Here is a 14,924-nt window from a genome sequence, read left to right on the forward strand (position 1 = left end):
TATTTGTTGAATAAGCGGGTTGTTCTTTTATGAGGCAACCCAAACTAGTATATATTCCAATGTCAGCTTCTCTCATTTCCTTTATAGTCAGTGAATACACGGAGGGTGACACAAGTCACCCAGCCAAGAAAGAAGCAAGAACACTTAGTAAAGGCAGACGTGACAGGACAGCTTAGAATATTCAGGAAGTGGCATCCTTTGTATAATACATACTTGATACCAACAAACCAAGAAGAGATTCAAGCACTAGGAGGAGGCTATCAACCCATGACCTTTGATAAAGTTCCTTCCAATTCTAAGTTTCTACAAGAGGAGAGATAAGACTGGTGGCGCTGAACAATAGTCATCCAGCCCTTTGAAAATCTCTAAAATGTCAGGATCTACTTCCTCAGCCCCTAAAGGAAACTAATTCTTTGGGAAAGGAAAAGATAACACTGGTAATCAGCCTCTTCTCCCTATAGAGTTCAATTCATTTTGGTAGATGGGAAAATTTTCATTAGAGAAAACATCATAATGTCACCTTTCATGTTCAAAGCACTCAGAAAAACACATAGTGTTTTCGTAGGCATATTTCCTAAGATTAATTTATTCAACAGATAGGGATTGAGCACTTACGACAGTGCAGGCACTGCTCCAGCCGATGAGCAGACAAGAGGATGAACAACAAACAAATAAACATATGGCTGGTGTTGCTGAGTGCTACAGAGAAAACTGATGCGGGGTAGGAGCAACAGGCTGTTTCATTTTGTAAAGGGTAGTCAAGATCATCACAACAACCTGGTGAAATAGGTGCAATACTATAATCTTAATTTCCAGGATTAGGGAAACTGATTCCCTGAGTGGTTAAGTTACATACATGTTAACCTGGAATTAGACGGGCAGGGGGGCAGAAATAAGATTTCCCAACACTGGGTCTATTGCTAAGGGTTTTTAAAAAAAAATAATAAAATAAATAAACCTTATTTATTTATTTTGGGTGGGTGTGGGGGGGACAGAGAGCGAGAGCTAGAGAGAATCCCAAATAGGTTCTGTGCTGTTAGTGTGGAGCCTGACACGGGGCTCGAACTCAAGAATGGTGAGATCATGACCCGAGCCGAAATCAAGAGTTGGATGTTTAAAGGACTGAGCCACCCAGGCGCCCCTATTGCTAAGGTTTTAAAGAGGACCTAGAGTTGGGAATGTTCAACTAAATTCCTTCCCCTCTAGAGAATGTTGCTTGGAGAGTGGAAAAGAGCCCCATACATGCACATCATTAACCCATCACCCTGAGAATGGCCTGCCTCCCACTGGTGCATAAGCATTTGCCTCCCTTTGGTCCGGTGAATAAAATAACAGAAACACCATTTTGGTTTTTTTTTTTAACATTGTTGCAAAATGGTTTTTTTGAGCAAAATAAAGTTTGAAAACATGCAGTTTTTATTTAGAATGGAAAGGTGCATCTAGCCTTATTGTGCAAGAGCAGGCAATGCAACACTTCATTAGCAAAATTTCAAACCACACCTAATGGACGTAAACTCTCCTTTAGCGGCCTGTCTCTGCTCTGCACACCTGTTGAAAAGTGTGTGAAAATAGATTCAGCAAGGATTTTCTGCCAAGAGCACATGGGACTGCACGCGCGCGTGTGTGTGTGTATATGCGCGCACATGTGCGTGTGCCTGTGTGTGTGTGGGTAAGGAGAAAATTGTAAACATTGCTGGGAACAGGATGCCCTCCTATATCTAACCTGAATTAAATCTAAAAGCCACTTCTTAGTAAAGGTAGGGCTAAAGATCTTAATGTAGCACAGGAATTCAGAAGGTAGAATCAGTTCTGGTAGAGAGAATCAAGTCAGGCTGTAAGGAAGAAGAGGGCCTTGGACGAATGGGTCGAGGGTCAAAAGTTTCATGAAGTTAAAGGACATTCTGAGAGGAGGGAATGGAGACCAGGAGGCAGGGGGCACTAGGGAAACAGAAAGCAGTCTGCTCCAGCTAAAACGTAACAGTGACAGACACATGTGTGAAACACAATGAGAAGGATATAGATATAGGCCCAACTCTTATCTTGTATTTATTATAGGTAAGGAAACTGAAGCCCCAGAGATTTTAAGTGGTTTACCCAAAGGCAAACAAGGGGCAAAGAAAGAACTAAAATGGAAGTTTTTATGTTTCCAGCTCGGTGCTCTTTTCATTGTCCCATTCTGTCGTTGGGGACGGGTGGGAGATCTTCTTCCCTTTAAAAGTAAACATATACAGAGAGGTTAAATGAGTTGCCTTTAGATTACATGTCCAGTTGAATAGTGGCAGCAGTGCTGATACTGAGCCCGAGTCTCTGGAACAGCTTGTGGAGGGCCGCCGCACGACTTAGCAACTTCACTGGAGAAGGTAAAATCCTGGAGCTAATACAAAGGCCATCCTTCCCCTCAGAAGCACTGTACCTGTCAGGACCCATCCTGAAAAAGGTTATAAAACCACAGGGACGATCAGGGATGTGGGTGAAAAAGCAGGTTCTTCTTCCTGTCTCTAAATTTGCCTACCTAGCTCCAGAAGGACTCAGCCAATGGAGTGGAGTATTGATGAACAAAACATGAGAAAAGCGGAGAACTCGAAACGTGTTGTAATAAACTGAGAGTTAGGAGGCATGGGTTTTAGTTTTGACTCTACCACCAACACGGGTGCTGGCTTTTGACAAGAACTTTACCCCATTAAATTTATAAGAGGAGGATGATGAACCAGCCTATATCTAAAGCTACAATATTCTAATTTTCTATGATTCTTGGTAGACTCCAATTTGCAGGAAGAGACAGGAAGAGTTGAAGGTACACTGAACTCTGAGAAACAACATGTAATTTAATGCAATAGGAATGAGCCCTATTTAAAGGCACATCAGTCCATCCTATAATTTCGATTTTTGTTTACATTTATATTTCTGAACAGAAAAGGACACACAGAGCAATTACCAATTTTAAGAAATGGGAAAAGGAGTAGGAGTCAACTCTGAAGGCCTTTTTCAACTTAATCCATAGACTTTCTTGCTGCCCCACTTAAGATGGTTATTGGAATAGATGTGGCCATTTGAAATTCACTAAGTTACTACTAAGAACTGGAGGGGCGCCTGGGTGGCGCAGTCGGTTGAGCGTCCGACTTCAGCCAGGTCACGATCTCGCGGTCCGTGAGTTCGAGCCCCGCGTCGGGCTCTGGGCTGATGGCTCAGAGCCTGGAGCCTGTTTCCGATTCTGTGTCTCCCTCTCTCTCTGCCCCTCCCCCGTTCATGCTCTGTCTCTCTCTGTCCCAAAAATAAATAAACGTTGAAAAAAAAAAATTAAAAAAAAAAAAAAAGAACTGGAGAGAGGCGTCAGGGTGGCTCAGTCGGTTAAGCGTCCGACTCTTGATTTTGGCTCGGGCTCACGTTCATGACGTGGAGCCCCATGTCGGGCTCTGTGCTGGCCGTGGAGCCTGCTTAAGATGCTTCTCTCCCTCTGCCCCTCTCCTGTTCACTTGTGTGCTTCCCTCTCTCTCTCTCTCTCTAAAAAAAAAAAAAAAACAAAAAACAAAAAACAAAGAAAGACTTCAACAGGCTTAAGAAAATAGAAAGAAAACCAAGAACAAAGACATGTTGGCGAGTTCAAGCTTCTTAGAGTACCTATTTGGTTTTGAATATACATATATAAAGAAACTCGGGAAGATCCTACTAAAAACAGTGGTCACCTTTTCAGGGAGACAGAAGTGAGCAGATGAGGGAGAGATGTAAAGGGGAGACTTTTTACCAAATAACTTTAATTGACTTTTTAACCATGTAGGTAAATAACTAATTTTTATTTAAAAATCAAATAAATAAATAAATATAAACATCCCCGAAATTCTATTTTTTGCAAGCAACTGTTGAAAAACAAGAAAGCCAAACAAAGGACACATTAGAACAAAGTCCCAAGAGGCAAAGAAAATGTTGTAACACTGGGAGGTCTGAGGAAACCCAAAGAGAGAATCATCTAGACTGTTTTCAGGGACCAGCTGGGAAAGTCAGTGAAATGCAACATGCACAACACTGTTGAGGGCCTGAAGTAGCTTATGATAGCTCAAACCAGCACCAGCTGGTACAAGAGTGTCTTAAAAATTACGACACACAGGTTTATGTCCCCTTGTCCCTGGAAGAGTGTGAAATCCACAAGGGGGTAAAAATGAGAACTCTACCAATGGGGAAGTAGTTTTCCTTCACCCTCTAAAACAGAGGGAAGGAAATGAGACACCGGTGTCAATGAGAGCCATAAAAGTGATTAATTAGGTAGAAAAGGAGACCTATGAGGAAACGGGAAAGAAATCCACTTTTATCATTTAGCAAAGAAATTGTATTTGGGAAGAATTATTTAAGGCAGCCCATGAAACACAAACATAAGGGAATGTCCTCTTAAAGTCATTTCTACTCTCAGGATTTTTTGATTTGTGGGTTAGTTCCCAGTGTGCTTCCTTGTAGAGGAGACCTTGCTAATTTGGCCTAGTGAAAGGCCTAGTTAGTAAGAAGTATTAGGAATGCCAGGGAAGACCTGCAAATAAACTTGAGCCAGCACATTATTAATCAACTAAAAAATCCCTCGCGGGGCGCCTGAGTGGCGCAGTCGGTTAAGCGTCCGACTTCAGCCAGGTCACGATCTCACAGTCCGTGAGTTCGAGCCCCGCATCAGGCTCTGGGCTGATGGCTCAGAGCCTGGAACCTGTTTCCGATTCTGTGTCTCCCTCTCTCTCTGCCCCTCCCCCATTCATGCTCTGTCTCTCTCTGTCCCAAAAATAAATTAAAAAAAAAAAAAAATCCCTCGCTTTGGGGCGCCTGGCTGGCGCAGTCGGTAGAGCACGCGACTCTTGATCTTGGGGTTGTAAGTTTGAGCCCCTTGTTGGGTATGGAGAATACTTAAAAATAAAATCTTAAACAAAAACATCCCTTGCTTATAAGGACAATTAATACTTCCGAAGTGCTACTAATGTTCTTTCTTGTCACAAGTGTTAGTTTGTTTGCTTCATAACAATCATTAAGCTATGCATTTATGTTTTATGAACTTTTCTGCATGGCGGTATATTTCACAATAAAAAAAATGATCACCAAAAAAAAAAAAAATACAATTAAAGTTATCCTTTCCACAAACTATATACCCTTGTGGTGAGGCCAAAGGCTGAAGTCATCCTGTCTATCATGAAGAACCAGTCTCCTGATGGAGCTCCACCAACACTCCTACCCAAGGAATGACACCCAATCAGGGCCAGAGATCTACCCTCTCTGAGGCCTCACTCCCAATCCAGGGTCACTGAAATCTGAGGCATTAGGAGAAAAGAGGCTACCTATAGGGCAGACACCAGGGGAAAAGGCATGCAAAGGAAAACTGGGCCCTGTTGATGTGTATTCTTCATATATTAAGTCGGGTTTAAGAAAAGGAGATTGAATCTGCATTTGAGTTGGAAAGATAAACAGTTCAAATAAAAGCAAAACAGTTCTGGCTGCCTGAAAGGCCAGGGTCCAAAGGGCTTTACATATCTACTTATTGCACTAAGAGTACTTTCTGAAAAAGTCACACCATTGGCCAACTCACCTAAATAGGCACAACCTAAACCCTGTGATTTGTCATTGCTTTGTAGCTCTACTAAGATCATGGATGCAAGAATAGGAAAGTGTAAGAAGACATTTCTAAAAATATTTCAAAATTTTACAATGGGATGAAATGTTCTTCTAAAAATAGCCCAAGATTCCACGTTCCCTTGTTCACTAACCCAGAAAGTTAAAGCCTGCCTCCTCCCTCACCCATCTAGCCCACTCGGCAAAGGCCCACATTACAAAGCCAGACTTTAAAGAAGGGAAGAGTAACTGAGCAAATCAATGAAAGTTTATGAAAACTACTCAGCTCCAGAACTTGAGATGTGAATAAGTCCTTAGAAAGTCTGTCCAACTTCTCAGTTCTAGATGAGAAAATTTAGGCCCAAAGAGGTGACACATCTTGCTAAAAGGACATGAACTAGTTTTGGGAAGTTGTTTTATTTATAACTTGCTTTTCCCATAAACTATTTGAGGCATCTTGAACAATACACATATGAGAAAAGAGAAATATAGATCAGAAACATGGTGCATTATGGTAGAGTCAGGATTTCTTACTTCTGGTTGACTGTTATTCACATCACTTCATGCTTCGTTTCTTAAACTTTCTATATTTCCCAGTGGAGGATACAGGCCACTGTTGGCACTTATATCCTGAGTTGCAAGAGAAGTGAGTGAAGGACCATCTTGTGTAGACAACGTCATAACTGCCTTTGCCATCCTGAGCCAAAAACGCCTTCACAACTACAGCTGGGTCAAGAGATCAACTGGTCTCATCTTACTTCTGTCTCGTTATTAAGCCAAGAAACTAAAATTTCTTCCAAATTATGAGCCTGAAGGACAATTTAGTTAAGGGAAGCTTATGGGGCAGTTTTGTTAATATAGATAGTTGAGTTAAGCTTTATATTTGTGAATATGTTATCATACACAGCCTTTTCTCCCCTCATCTGGAAACACCTCTCAATCTAATTCTTTAAATGACCTTTGTCAAATGGGGGATCCCTAGAATGGTGTTTGGCGTCAGTCCTCAGTATGCAATGGCTAAGTAGTTGGCTGGCAGATTAGCCAGGGGGCTTTGCTTCTCCACCTGTTGCCTTGCTGCAAAAGAGAATCATGAGAAAGAAGCCCACGGTTGGGTCAAATGTTTGTTAGAGGAGTTTGAAACTCTTGGCCAAATGAAGACAAGTATTTATTTCACTTGTGCTTCTTACAGGCAAGAGTAACAGAACTGACTCTAATGTAAGAATGAGTGTTGGCTCAAGCCGGACAACTGAGTAACAAGGCCAAAGACCTGGTCTCCTCACGGGCCCAGTTTGGTTTACCCTCTACTACTCCTGTCCCCAGCAGCTAAGATCTAGTGTCACCAAGGGACAGAGGAAGTTCCGATAGAGTACAAATCCATCATCTCCTTCAAAACAGTAGGCTTTGCTGATGTTGTAACAGTTACATCATCTTTATATGTAAAGATGGAATTCTGAGTGGGTGTGGGAGACAGATTCTACCTGGCTGCATCATCTTTCGGTACGCCATCTTTCTTGGACTCTATTAAATAGTCCCGTTTCATTTATGTTCTCTTTTGTTTTTGTTTTCGAATCTGTTTTCATCTTTTTCTGATCTGGCCTGGAGCCAAAAATTGAAGCCTTATTAACAGACTCGAGGAGCGTCAAGGCCCACAAATGAGCCTGAGCAGCAATAACACTGAAAAACAAACCCCATTAACCAGAACCGAAACAAAGGATTAACTACTTATCCAAACTCTGGCAAAGGGACAGTTCTTCCTCCCCCGTCTCCCCTAAGCCTGTTAGGAAAGGGGTGTCTGAAGCCGCACTGCCGTCTCCTCCAACTCACTTTCTGCGTCAAATAGTATGGGTCAAAGTCCTCCAGGGGAACTGCAACCAGGCCTTGCGGGATGTCCCCATAGATGAAAGGCAAACTCTTCCCCGCTTCCAGGTCACTGTTCGGCTTGGGCTTGCTGTCCTCATCGTCTTCCCGATGACTGCCTTCGGCCTTTGGCGGTTTCTTGAGCTTGCTCTCGGCAATGCGCCTCTCGATGTTTGCCAGTGACTCAGGGGTGAAAGGCTTGAAACTATCAGGGCCTGGTGGTGCGAGCAGCCGCGCTGCCATCTTCTCATCCTGCAGCAGCTTCGTTAGTTATGCTGCGTCCGGGACAGGTCAGCTCTGGAAGAAACGGCAACACAGACAGCAGTAATCAATCGCTGCTCTAAAAAGAGGCCAGACCAAACCATCTCACTCTCGACCTTTATTCACAACCTCCGCAACACATAGTTTCTTCTGTGACACGGGTGTTTTGCTCTTCAGAAAATCTGTGGCGGGAATGGGCGAGATGATGCTCATAAGCCCCTCTCAGGGGAATGGTCAGCCAGGGAGATCCAAAGATGGGAGGCTCCTAAATTGCTCGTGTTTGTTACTTACATGCAACTCACTGTTTGTAAACCACACACAACCACAAACATACATCCCATACCCTCAACGGACTTCTATTCTAAACTAGTAAGGCATATTTGACATTACCCAGGGGGACGTTGTCAGCTTTGGAATCCTCCTATGATGCTCAAGTAACCCTCCTGTCCTGGAAGTCTACTCCCTACAGAGATACTCTTTCTTCCAAAGACAACGCAAGGGCAAACTGTCACTCTTTCCAGATTCCGGGTTCTGAAAACACTAAACCCTTCAAAACTTTGGAGGCACAACAAAATACAGACAAAATAGCTCCCATTTGCTTTGGCTCTTCCATTTCGAGTTATTTTTCAATCCACCAAGTTGTGTAAAATCCATCTGGTACAGAAGTCCAGAAGTGCGTGCTTTGCTGACCAAGATCCTGCCAGGGACAACCGGGGGCCGGGGGTGGGGGTGAGGGGAGCAATTGGTGGAAGAATCTCAGAGAACTTCCTCTGAAACAATAGCACCACACTGCCACAGGGTGAATGATGGCGGAAAGGCCTGCACGCAGCCCAGAGGGGCTCAAGCCAGGAAGGACAGAAGTAAGAACAGAACAAACCAAGTTTTTCTTCTAAAAGGAAAAACGAAGTAATGCCACACGAGAGCCAGTGATTTCGAAGCACAGGATCTGAAAAGCCCGTTTCCATGTTTACACAGAGTCCTGGGTCATTTAAAACACGCCCTGAAACAGGGGAATCCCTGACATCAAAAGCACGCATGCTTGGTGCCTGTCACAAAAGGACCTGAGCAGGTGAGTCTTACCACGAAGGCTTTAGGGTTGCACCGGCATCTCATCTGGTGTTCCTGGTGCTGCTTTCTCCCTTTAGTTTTGTGAGCTCCACAGAGACAATCGGGGAACTTCTTTTAGAAAGGCTAAAGATTGTTCTCTCCCTCCTACTTAGCCCTCAGGGTCCACTTCAAGGCAAGTACCCATAAAACTCAAGGCTCCTCAAGAGGATGGTAGTAGAGTTAACTCTAAATAATTTGGGAGTGAAATACCCCAGGGCTCCTTTCATAAATACACCCGCAGAGATCCCAGATTTCTCTAGTGGTGGTGATTGCTAAGTGTTGCAAAGGCAGTGTGTAGCGTCTATATATGGGCTGGTCGGCTCACTCCCTTACAGCATGGGACTAATGAGGCCAGAACCACAAGTCCACCCTCACACACACCAGAGAGCCTCACACTGTGCTGAAAAAAACCCCACTATTCCATAGACCATGGGGTCAAATAAATCATTCTCACGTGTGAAGCACAGGATTCCTGAGATGCAAAGGATTTTAGAGATACAGTCCATTTCATTTTATAGATTAGGAACCCTGGGGTCCTAAGAGATGAGACAACTTGCTCAAAGTCACAGGGCCAGGATAGAAATCACAGCCAAAGAGCTCTGACTCTCCGGCTCCCACTTTTATTATGACCAATGTCAGTCACCCACCCTCCTGTCCTACTCCAATCCCAGCGGGAACGGTCTGGATCATGGAGTAAATCACGCGCAAATGCCAATGCTTTTGCTGCTCTAAGACTTTATTCGCAATGTTTCCCTCAAACTAGAATTCCTTTTCTCTCATTCCTTCCCTCCTCTCTATTCCTGAATTGTCTCCACACGAATTTTCCTCCTTGACTGCTATAGCTTTACCATGATCTTAGCTAACCTTTATCCACTACTTATGATGTTGCAGGCACTGTTCCAAGCACCTTACTTATGTTAACTCATTTAATCTCCAGAACATACGAGGTAGATATCATATTCTCCCCTTTTAATAGATGAGAAAAGAGACACAGAGACCTGCCCATAGTTACATAGCTAGAAACGGGTAAATCAGGATTCAAAACATCCTATTCATACTTGTTTGGGCTCTTAGTCATTGTTGAACTGCACCATATAAATTCCCAGAGGGCATGGAGGGTGCCTTAAACTACTTTTGTATTCCTTTCACAAAAAATGGGACTATGCTTGAAACCCATAATTAGGTTAAATACCTGGGACCTCTTGGCTCCCACAGTCACACTCATTCTGAACTCTGGTTCCTACCTGGAGGACAAATATTGCAATAGTTGCTCCCAAATGGAAAGTGTCCATCGAAAGATGAATGGATACAGAAGTTGATATATATATATATATATATATATATATATATATATATATATATACACACACACACACACATATTCTGATATATATAATATATGTATTATATATATAATGTAATGTTAGCCCTAAGAAAGAATGATACCTTGCCATTTGCAATAACATGGGTGGACCCAAAGGGCTTAATGCTAAGTGAGATTAAGTCAGACAGAAAAAGGCAAATACCATATGATTTCACTCATATATAGAATCTAAAGAAACAGCAGAAACAGACCCATAGAGAACAAACTGATGGTTGCCAGAGGGGAGGAGAATGGGGGGATGGGCAAGGTGGATGAAAAGGAGGGGGAGATACAGGCTTCCAGCTACGGAATGAATACATCATGGGGATGAAAGGCACAGCATAGGGAATATAGTCAGTGACATTGTGATAGCATCGCATGGTGAGATAGTAGCTACACTTATGGTGAGCATATAGATTTGTCCAATCACTATGTTGTACACCTGGAACTAATGTTAACATTGCAAATCAACTATTCTTCAGTTGAAAACAAATACGCAAGAAGTGACTGAAGATGCTGACAATTTCTGTGACCGCATTGCACAACCTGGGTTCTTCACCGCTCGCCCTATCCAAGGCTAAGTTCTCCACCTTTCTTCCTGGCTTCTCCAACACCATGGTCCCTCAATGATCCCAGCTCCCCCTCACATTCTCAATCTTCACTTTTCCTCTCCTACTTCTGTATCTTCTCCCTTTATATCTCCTGCCCTGCTCTCTCTCCATTTGGTTTAAGTGATCTTCATTGTACGTTATCTTGGTTCTACCCACAACTACAGTCTCTTCTCTCGGGGCTAGCCTTCTGCAATCTCTCTGCAACACTCTTTCAGGGATCTCATCTACTCCAAATAATCTGTACCTGGGTGATTTTCAGATTTCTAGCACCAGTCCTAATTGCTCTGTTGACCCCCACAGCTGCCTGTCACCACTTCAAAATTAAAGTATATAAAACCACTCATCTCTTGACTTCCCAAACTGATTCTTTCTCCTGGCTTTCTTAATTCTGTTATGAGAAGCATCGTTTTAAAGAGCAAAACAAGAGGGGTCGAGTGGCTCAGTCAGGTAAGCATCTGAGTCTTGATCTCAGCTCAGGTCATGATCTCACTGAGGGTTTGTGAAATCGAACCCTGCGTTGGGCTCTGCGCTGACAGTGCAGACCCTGCCTGGGGTTCTCTCTCACGCATATGTCTCTGCCCCTCTTCCACTTGGTGTGCGCTTTCTTCTCTCTCAAAATAAAAAAAAAATAAATTAAAAAGATGTTTATAAAAACAAATCAGAAACAAACAAAAAAGAACCATCGTTTTTCCAGCCATCTAGCATGGAATCTGTCATTTCTGCTCTGTCACCCTTTGCTGTCCTTGCCCAACCAGTCACCAGACTTACTAATCCTTCTTTCTTCCGAGTTTCCATTTTCAACAGCATCACCCTCACTGGGGTCCTAATGCAACAGCCTCACTTGTAGACCAGGCCTCAGTCCAACAGGCACATCTCTGCTTCCATTATGTCATTTCCCTCCCTCAGGCCTCAGGTTGTCAGAGGAGACAACCCACACATGCCACTCCACCGCCATTCAAGGTCTTCTACAACCTTATGCTTCTCAAACATTCTCTTCTACTGCTTCCCCGCAAGAACATCTACACTGGTGACTGGTTTTTGTTTTGATTTTCTAGGGTTTTTTTAAAGGTGGAACATAATAAAGTATATAGATCTCTAGTGCACGGATTGGTTACTTTGTACAGATGTATACATCTGTGTAACCACCATGCAGCTTAATAGAAGATTTATTCCAGCATCCCAGACAGCTCTCTTTTTTTTTTTTTTTTTTCAACGTTTATTTATTTTTGGGACAGAGAGAGACAGAGCATGAACGGGGGAGGGGCAGAGAGAGAGGGAGACACAGAATCGGAAACAGGCTCCAGGCTCTGAGCCATCAGCCCAGAGCCTGACGCGGGGCTCGAACTCACGGACCGCGAGATCGTGACCTGGCTGAAGTCGGACGCTTAACCGACTGCGCCACCCAGGCGCCCCCAGACAGCTCTCTTGAACTCCCTTGTCAATAACCACCATCACCACCCACGCCCAGTAAAGGCTGTTCTGACATCTATCTCCATAGATTAGTTTGGCCTGTTCTTGAACTTCATATAAGTAGAATATAAAATACTCTTCAGGGTCTGCCTTCTTTCACTCAACATTTCTGTGAAATTTATCTTCGTTGTGTATGTACCAGTGGTTCATTCTTTTTATTGCTGGGTAGTATTCCACATATGAACACAGCATGGTTTATTTATCCATTTTACCTTGATAGACAGTTAGGTTGTTTATGGTTTTAGGCTATTATGGACAAAAGCTGCTAAGGATGTTTTTGTGCATGTCTTCTGGTGGCCATATGTGTTCATTTCTTTTTAGTGTATAAACAGGAGTAGAATGCTGGGGTCAGAAGAGGCCATGTGTGTGTCTAGCTTTGGTGATACTCCCAATAGAAATGTAAGAGGGTGAGGCGCCTGGGTGGCTCAGTCGGTTAAGCATCCAACTTCAGCTCAGGTCACGATCTCATGGTTCGTGAGTTCAAGCCCCATGTCAGGATCTCTGCTGTCAGCACACAGCCGGCTTGGATCCTCTGTGCCCATCTCTGCCCCTCCCATGTGTGCGCGCTCTCTCTCGCTCTCTCTCAAAAATAAATAAACATTAAAAAAAAATCACAGTCTTCTTTATTTCCACCCATTCTAATGTGTATATATAGAGGTAGTGCAGTTTTGTAAAAAATAATTTACTGAGGTGAAATTTATATAACATAAAATTAACCATTTCAGAGTGAACAACTCAGTGGCAATTAATACACTCACAGTGTAGTGCAATTACCAAGTCTATTTAGTTCCAAAACATTTCCATCAATCCAGAGTAAAACGCTTTATCCTATTAGTTTCTCTTCATTTCTCTCCCTGTCCACCCCCCCACCCCCACCCCTGTCCTGAGCTCCTGGCAACAGGAGCTGTCTGTCTGTGTTCTGTCTCTGTTGATCTTTTCTGGATATTCATACAAATGGGAATTATATAATAAGTAATCTTTTAGGTCTGGCTTCTTTCACTTAGCATCATGTTTTTCTTTTTTTTTTTTTTTTTTTTTTTTTTTTTTTTCAACGTTTATTTATTTTTGGGACAGAGAGAGACAGAGCATGAACGGGGGAGGGGCAGAGAGAGAGGGAGACACAGAATCGGAAACAGGCTCCAGGCTCTGAGCCATCAGCCCAGAGCCTGACGCGGGGCTCGAACTCACGGACCGCAAGATCGTGACCTGGCTGAAGTCGGACGCTTAACCGACTGCGCCACCCAGGCGCCCCAGCATCATGTTTTTAAAGTGCATCCACACTGTAGCATGTGTCAGGACTTCAACTCCTTTCTATGGGTGAGTAATGTTTCGTTACACGTATCATAATTTGTTTATTCATTCATCCATTGATGGACATTGGCGGTCTTTCCATTTTTTGACTATTGTGAATAGTGTGTACATATGTACTTCTTTTAGTTCCTGTTTTCAACTCTTATGGGTATACACCTAGGAGTAGAATTACAGGGTCATATGGTGACGGTATATTTAATTTTTTGAGGAAATGCCAAACTTTTCCTACAGTGGCTGAGCCATTCTGCATTCTCATCAGCAATGTAAGGATCCAATTTCTCCATATCCTAGCCAGCACTTGTTATTTTCCTTTTTAAATTCTTTTCTAAATTTTTTTTATTACAGCCATCTTAGTGGGTGTGAGTGGTGTCTGATTACGGGTTTTGACTTGCATTTCCCTAATGACTAAAGAGGTTGAGCATTTTTTTCATGTTTGTTGGCTCAGTGGAGTTTTAATTTGCTTTTCTCTGATGGTATTGAGCACCTTTTCATATGTTTATTGACCATTCAGATATCCTCCTTTGTGAAATGAAGTCTTTGGCCACTTTTTTCTATTGGATCATCTGTATTTTCTCATTGATTTGTGGGAGTTCTTTGGATATTTTCCATACAAGTCATTTGTCAGATATATTTCAAATGCTTTTCTCCTTTTTACTTTCTTAATGGTGTCTTTTGATCAACAGTAGTTCTTAATTTTGCTAAAATCCAACCTATCAATCTTCTCTTTCATGTTTTCTTTGTTCTGAGAAATCTTTGCCTATCCCAAGGTCATGCAGTTATTAGCCTATGTTTTCTTCTGGAAGCTTCACTGTTTCACCTTTCTTATTTAGATTTCAAATAATTTGGAATTGATTTTTTTTATATATAAGCTAGAGGTCAAGGTTCTTTTTTTTTTTTTTTTTTTTTTCCTACATGGATATCTCATTGACCCAGTATCACTCAATAAAAGGCTAGTCACTGGGGAGCCTGGGTGGCTTAGTTGAGCGTCCAACTCTTGGTTTCAGCTCAGGTCATGATCTCTTGAGTCCCAGGACAGGCTCTGTGCTGGCAGTGCAGAGGAGCCTGCTTGGGATTTTCTCTCTCCCTCTCTCTCTGCCCTTCCCCTGCTCACACACCCTCAAAATAAATAAACATTAAAAAAAAAAAAAAAAAAGAAAGGACTGGTCACTTATTTTCATTGACTCCTAAATATACTTTTCATTTTCTTGTTTTAAATCTCCTGAAGTCATTCTTTCCTCCTCTTCAAGGTTCTAGCTGTCCCTTAAAACCAGCTTAAATTCCTTCTCCTGAGGAAACTGTCTTGCAAAAAGGAAAAATAAACTTTTTGGATTTAGAAGGAACCTTAGAGACCAGCGAGTCCAACTTCCCTT

General features: G+C 42.7%; 1 protein-coding gene across 8 annotated transcripts in view; it reads right to left on the reverse strand.

The window, feature by feature from the left end:
- SCN8A (sodium voltage-gated channel alpha subunit 8) overlaps positions 1-14,924 on the reverse strand; it is a 180,314-nt gene that overhangs the window by 115,884 nt on the left and 49,506 nt on the right. For all 8 annotated transcript variants that reach the window (XM_086713355.1, XM_086713360.1, XM_086713357.1 and 5 more), the window contains exon 2: positions 7,399-7,728. In XM_086713355.1, coding sequence (XP_086569481.1) covers positions 7,399-7,674 — 276 coding nt within the window. In that variant the 5' untranslated portion in view covers positions 7,675-7,728. The remainder of the gene's footprint in view (positions 1-7,398; positions 7,729-14,924) is intronic.

The sequence above is a fragment of the Puma concolor genome, chromosome B4 (assembly GCF_028749965.1).
Source record: "Puma concolor isolate L17-30 chromosome B4, mPumCon1.1.hap2, whole genome shotgun sequence".
Lineage (NCBI taxonomy): Eukaryota > Metazoa > Chordata > Mammalia > Carnivora > Felidae > Puma > Puma concolor.